The sequence below is a fragment of the Sinocyclocheilus rhinocerous genome, unplaced genomic scaffold (genome assembly GCF_001515625.1).
Source record: "Sinocyclocheilus rhinocerous isolate Xijiao unplaced genomic scaffold, SAMN03320098_v1.1 scaffold1842, whole genome shotgun sequence".
NCBI lineage: Eukaryota > Metazoa > Chordata > Actinopteri > Cypriniformes > Cyprinidae > Sinocyclocheilus > Sinocyclocheilus rhinocerous.
In genome coordinates, this window is record NW_015667292.1 from 770,925 (window position 1) to 777,701 (window position 6,777).

The 6,777-nt window shown below is 37.2% G+C and overlaps 2 protein-coding genes across 3 annotated transcripts in view; one reads left to right on the forward strand and one right to left on the reverse strand.

Annotated features, from left to right (window-relative positions):
* Positions 1-949, reverse strand: part of LOC107733642 (isocitrate dehydrogenase (NADP(+)) 1) — a 35,718-nt gene extending 34,769 nt beyond the window's left edge. The window contains exon 1 of one of the 2 annotated variants that reach the window (XM_016545362.1): positions 882-949. In XM_016545362.1, the coding sequence (XP_016400848.1) occupies positions 882-915 (34 nt within the window). In that variant the 5' untranslated portion in view covers positions 916-949. The remainder of the gene's footprint in view (positions 1-881) is intronic. The other variant, XM_016545361.1, reaches the window with a different exon arrangement.
* Positions 950-2,646: 1,697 nt separating this feature from the next.
* The window catches only part of LOC107733652 (potassium voltage-gated channel subfamily H member 8-like), a 112,606-nt gene continuing 108,475 nt past the window's right edge, over positions 2,647-6,777 (forward strand). Inside the window, exon 1 of the mRNA XM_016545379.1 lies at positions 2,647-2,948. Coding sequence (XP_016400865.1) covers positions 2,873-2,948 — 76 coding nt within the window. The 5' untranslated portion in view covers positions 2,647-2,872. The remainder of the gene's footprint in view (positions 2,949-6,777) is intronic.

Sequence of the window (6,777 nt, forward strand, 5' to 3'; positions counted from 1 at the left end):
TAATATATATATATATATATTTATATATATATATATATATACATTTTTGGTTAATAATAATATTGTGGTTTCAGCCAATAATTTTATATATATTTGCAGTTAATAAAACAAATGTATAATATTCCCTATTTCGAATTTGTTTTCATATATTTATTGATATTTTAATTGCACTAATGTTTTTGCTGTAATTTGTATTAAGTTTTGTGTTTAGTGAAGCATTTTATTTTTCAGGAAAAACATTTTTGTATTTCTCCCAATAGAATATGTCTCAATCCATTAATTTAGAACTGTGATTCGTGCATTCTCATCAACGTTGAGAAAAATAACAATTACCACGTGACTAATGCGTTACTTTTGGTAGCAGTATGGCCAATATTTTACAGATTAATAATGAATGACACGGAGGACTTTAATAGACACCGAACTGAAAACAAACAATGAAGAGTTGAAACCGAAATTATTATTTAGAACTAAAATATTATTTGGACCCATAAGCCCCGCCTATTTGGACACCCTTTCTGCAATTCTACTCACTTTTATCATATTTCAAAGCCAGTCCTTCTTCCTTGCTTTTAACGCACTCAGTTCTGCGTTCTATTTAACGTTATTAAATATTTTGTCAAGTAGGCTATGCAGTGAATTGGTACTACCGCGTCATAAAAGTGCGTCTTGACGCAACCAAAAGTCACAGAATAAGCGCGATACCAATGCCAATTTTCATAAACCAAACTGTTAATGATTTGGTTTTGTACCAGCCTTCCCCTGCGCACATAATATATGGGTGATTTCTAGTTTCCATGCCTCCTGCAAATCTTCACCAACAAAAGCAGATGAAACAGAAGATGATACAGGTAAGACAGATATATACAGGTTCACCCAACCTCCAAAACGCATTCTGTTTCTTGAGCAGTCCATATTCTCAATCCACCTTCACGAGCACTGCTCTTCATGTGCTGAAACGGTTTGCTTATCCTCTGAGTTTGTGTGTAGGAAGGGAGTGAAAGTGAGCACTGAGCAGTCGTTTGGCATCTCCTGTGTGACTGCAGAATTCAGATTTACCGGCAGATGTCGCAATAATTCCATCACTCAGTTTGTAGTAAGCGTCCCCTGTGACTGCCACAATATTTTGTCCTTTATGCCGGTGTTTACTGTAATGGTTTAGCATACTTGAAATCTACCTTTTATTTATTTTGTATATTTTTATAGCAATACAAGACATGGCAAAGGAATCCTGATAAGTCAAGTTGCAAACTATGAAACAGAATGGACACAAGTGTTTTGCATTACATCTGTGGCCTAATATCTTTTACAGTCTGTAAGTGTGTCGTCCTTTGGAATATTTTGGGCATGCGGAATGTGAGTCTGCAGGCCAAGGTGACATTAAACTTTAGGTTTGAGAGTGTGAGCCTTTTAATCTGAAACAAGACACTAACTTTGAGAAGAAAAATAACAAAATGTTGCCATGTATATTATTTATTTTTCTTCTTCTCTTTTTATACTTTGAGCTACTGTGTTTTAACCTCAGTGGTGAGTTGTGAAATTGTATTTATTGCCTGTGTCAAATTACATATCATTCACTTGTTTTTCTTGTTATAGGTTGTTCCATGGAGACACTGTATTTAATTTTTCCCACCACACTGGAGAAAAATGACAATAAAGCTTTTTCCCCTTATTATTCTGTTCTATTATTATTGACCACAAACACATTGATCGTGTACAAAATTAAATCTAAAAGAAATAGTCAGGGATAGTAGTAAAACACTCTTGCAAATAGTTATACTGTTTGATTTATGAATCGATGACAAATGATGTTGGACATGATAAAAAAGGAGGAATCTACTTATAGAACAAGTGCTTTGCGTCCATTTTTGAAAAACGTTTACATTTTGTACAATATATATATATTTTTTAATTTAATAATCGTCTACATTGTACTAACATACTTGCCTTGGACTGTGAATTAACAGACAATGTTACTATATGCACTTATTTATATTTTAAACATGGTTGTAAAGGTATAAAATATGTATTTCTGAAGTTCTGTTAGTAGTGTTTTTTTTTTAAAGAAAACCATGTTTTTTCAACTACTCACGCCATCATTTCTTTAAAAAAGTTACAGTTACACCACCTTGACAGATGTGTTTATTATCAACGAGGTGTAGACTATTCAAGTAATTTTAATGTATTTTTTTTTTAATAACTTAGATCCAGTAAATGATCATTACTTTACTGACCCTTAAATAAAAAATCTCACTTTTTATGTGTAAAATCAGTAAACGGTAAGAACCTTCCACAGTCACTAAGTATTTTCTTGTGAAAAAAATCTAATTTCTTACTAAATCAAAATTTGGTTTGTTTTTAGATCATTTCATCTGAATACAGAATCTTTAATAAAAAGACAACTAGTACAAGGGTTCTAGCCTCCATACCAGATTGCTCACCACGTGACGTGACACCTGCTGGTTATAGCAACTAGAGAAAGCCAGTAACATAGATGTAGAGAGGAAGGATCGTGGTGCCACAGGAGTCCACACGGCATCAGTGCGCAGTCGCCTCACCTGTCAGAGCTCCGGTCTCCAGCGCTGCCGTTACGCACAGGTTCAGCTCATCTCCAAGCACCTGAATTACAGAGACATGTACGCCCTCTTTATGACACGATGTGAGGCAGATATGTGGGCTTTTTGTTAAAGGATATGGTCACTGTTGAACTGCCAAAGTGGAGCCGCGCGTATCACGGATCGGGGCGCTCCTGCAGGGTATAGGATGCGCGCCCGGAACATCCCGATTCTTACCCGGGTTCGGGGCTGAGCAGGAGTCCACTGGCTCTGCTGGGCGCAGAGGCGGGAGGAGGACGCAGTCGACCCGCACCAGGATGCCTGTGATGAGAGGACTGCTGGCCCCGCAGAACACCTTCCTCGACACCATCGCCACCCGTTTCGATGGCACCCGTAAGTGCGCAGACCGTACCTTACCGTTCCTTCACCAAAGTGTCGAATGCAAATACAACGTGTTTTGGGCAAATTTAACAGTCACCCGAAGCTATTTACAATAGTGCGTAAAATGGAACAGTTGTAAGCTCTTAATGCACGCGCGTGGACATATGAAATCCTTTCGTGTAGCAGGTTGGTCATTGTCTCGTAACATTGTTCAGGGTAACCAGTGACAGCAGTCATACTGGCATACTACAGCTAAAAGTATTTTGGACAATATTTTATAATTATACACGCACGCACGCAGTTTTATGGCCTCATATAATTAGAAGAGTGCATGGAATATTTGTACTTGTCACATTGCAGGACAATTTAAGCGAACTGTAAAAAAGTTCAAACATAGTTATGTTTAAATATAGTAAATATATTAAAATACATTAAATATATAAACATATTTATATAGACTACAATAAAATACGTTACATTTTGGTATTGAATTAAAGTTAATGTCCATGTTTGTCTGCTACAGGTATTGTGCAACACTGAGCTCTGGGTAGTTCTTGATTGTACTTAATAAATCTTAGAGAAAGGGATTTATAGTTTCATTTCCCTGTCTTGCTGAGTTCAGGTTGCTGCATATCTGCTTATTTTGGATGTTCTGTGGTGTGATCTGTTCCCTGGCATCCCTAGTACATTTTGTCTCATTTTCTTCTCGGCATCTCAAATAATTACATAATCTGAGGAACAGAAGCAACGTAACAAGATTTAACAGTGTTTTTTTTAAGAATACATTTTACTTGACATCTGGATGGCTCACTGGGGGTGAAAGAGGACAAAAATCCTTTAAAGAGCAAAACGGGTGCGTCTGTCACTACTCCAGTGCTGCAGATGAGTGTGACAAGACACACTTTTGAGCTCCCTTTCCATTCTTTAGGCCGATCTTTCATCTAAAGCCACACAGAGTGAGTGTGGAGATCTAGCTGATTTGTAATGTGTTTTTTGAACAGAAGGGATGAGTAACTTGCGTGCTGTCCGGCTGAGCTGTTGGTGTGTAGGTGGATAGAGGGTCGCTAACATGCAGCTTCATGTCCAAAACGATGTGTCTGTCCAGTGGTCTAGTTTAATATTCTGGGATACTCTGGGCTAAGTTCAAACTAAGCTGAATTGACAGCGTTTGTGGCATAATGTTGATTACCACAAAAATTAAATAAATTTCCACTCTTCTTTAAAAAAAATAAAGTATATAGTGAGGTGCTTGCAATGGAACTTATCTGTAAATGTTAAAACAAACAGCTTCAATAGTAGCCAAAAACATAAACAATATGCCTCAGGTTAATACCATTTAGATGTGGGAAAAAAAGGGTTACTAACATTTTCTGTTTAAATTGTGCAACTTTGTTGCCGTGACAACGGAATGCCATAAACCCTGTAACCCCAAGAATAACTAAAATTATTCAGCTTTTTAGTTTTAACAGAATAATTAATTGAACAGCTTTTGGAAAATTATAAACTTTACAGTTCTGCTTTTAAATCCTCAAAAAATTGGCCCCATTTACTTCTATTGAACTCAGAATATTCCTTTAAAGATCTGGATTGGTAATTGAAAGGCTGTACAAATCACTCAAAGGTTCATCACTATCAACACTATCAATTTATTAGCAGATGTGTGCAACCTCTAGATCACAACCCCACTTGCTTTTATCTTTAACTGATCATCAGCGATAATATATAAACACAGAGGGGGGCTGCTTTTAGAGAAGGACTCCTATGACTGTTATTAGAAAATAGAACTGGAATAAAAGCCTGCAGTAAAACGCCTTCTGGAGATTCTTCGCTCAGAGCTGGTAAAGACAAGAACTCATATTTGCCACTTGATCGCCTCGCTCATGGTTGGGATCAGCTGCATTTAAACTCAATGGGACGTGCACTATCAAAGGTTTTATTCTGCTGTTTGATGCCAGAGAAAAGGAGAGAAAGGAGAATTTTGTGCTGCTGGCGTACTCCCATTTGAGAAGAGTTCAAAGACCAGAGAGAGGGCATAGTTGCTGTAGTAGACACTGATAAACACTGGACTTCATTAATGCTCTGGGGCTCCTCACATTCACACATTCTAACAGGAAGTGATGGAATCAGCCTGTATTGTGGCTGATATTTTGAGAGTATGCATTAGGGATGACCGGATCAATCTTTAGAAATACGATTCTTCTGAAAATGATATTAAGAGGCCAGTAAGATACAATATTGATCATATGTTTTTTTTTATATTATTATACTAAGAATGTATCATAATGATAATATAAGAAATAGTAAAATATATAAGCTATATAGGCTGTAAAAATATTAGCTTTTGTTTTTTATTATAATGATATTCAAATGTAATAAATAGTGAAATATACAGCATAAGCTGTGAAAAATATGAACTTAGTTAAAAAAAATAGTTGTGTAACATAGAAACTATCTGTCCTTCCACTCATCTGAACATGAATAAAAATGCTAAAAAGCGCAAGCAGTCAGACAGCGTTCAGCCACAGAGAGCACTGCCTGCCAGAGGTAATGACAGGAAAAAAAGAAGCATCATTTGTTATTTTACTCAACAAAGCTAAATGTGACCTGTATTATAGTCTCATAGCTATAGCTTTAAAAAAAAAAAAACGATATATGTTGCTAATAAATAGAAATTAGACCATCTGCTAATTTTCAGTTTAGGCCTATTTTGTGGCTATTTAATGTTTGTTGGCTATAAATATCTGTTTTAACCTCAGAAATAATAAAACTTTGATAGTACTTAGTATTGGGTTAATAAGTTAACCCTAGCTCTAAGGGATATCGCTCCAGCGCTAGTATGCATTTATAATTTCCCTGTCTTTCTAGATTATACTGACTGACTTTACAACCATGCAAGATAGATTTTTGTTGTTGTTGTCTACATATATTAGTCCTCTTGAGCATGAAGATGTCAGACAGACCGTCCTCCATCTGCTAGAGATGTGTTGATCCCTAGACATCACATCTCGCTGCACATTCTCGATATGAGCTAACTAAATCCAGCTATCCGAAATGTTTGCAGTGAAGAGCTTCGGATTCAGAGAGAATGTTAAAAAAAAGGATGTGATTCGGTCTTTGTCATCCATATTCAATCAAACATTCATTCAGAGCATTCAGCACATTTCAGACAGAATAAATGCAGGCCTTTCCATTCACCGAACATACAGCTAATTACACACCCCCTAGCAAACCGAGTCCAGTCATCATAATTAACAGCCGCCAGTGTCAAGAATTCATCTCGGCCTGTCTGAGCGTTTGTTAAATCTGCAAAGCAGATGAGAAAGAAACTGAACAAAACATCAGAGTGAGCCATAGACTGAGTCTAGTCACACAGTTGCGAGCGCGCACACACACACACACACACACACACACACACACAGTCTGGTTTGCTATCCTTGTGGGGACTCTCCATAGGCGTAATGGTTTTTCTACTGTACAGACCGTATATTCTATTGCCCTACACCAACCCTACCCCTAAACTCACCCCTAAACCTACCCCTCACAGGAAACTTTCTGCATTTTTTGATTTTCAATTTTTTGAAATGTATTTATTAGCTTGTTTACCCGTGGGGACCTCAATTTAGGTCCCCACCGTGACACGAGTCCCCATGAGTCTGTGTGTATTCAGGTTTAAGTCCCCACCAGAATAGAAAAACAGGTACACATACACACACACACATGTCTGGTTTGCTATCTTTGTGGGGACTGTCCATAGGTGTAATGCTTTTTCTACTGTACAGACCGTATATTCTATCACCCTACACCAACCCTACCTCTAAACCTACCCCTTACAGGAAACTTT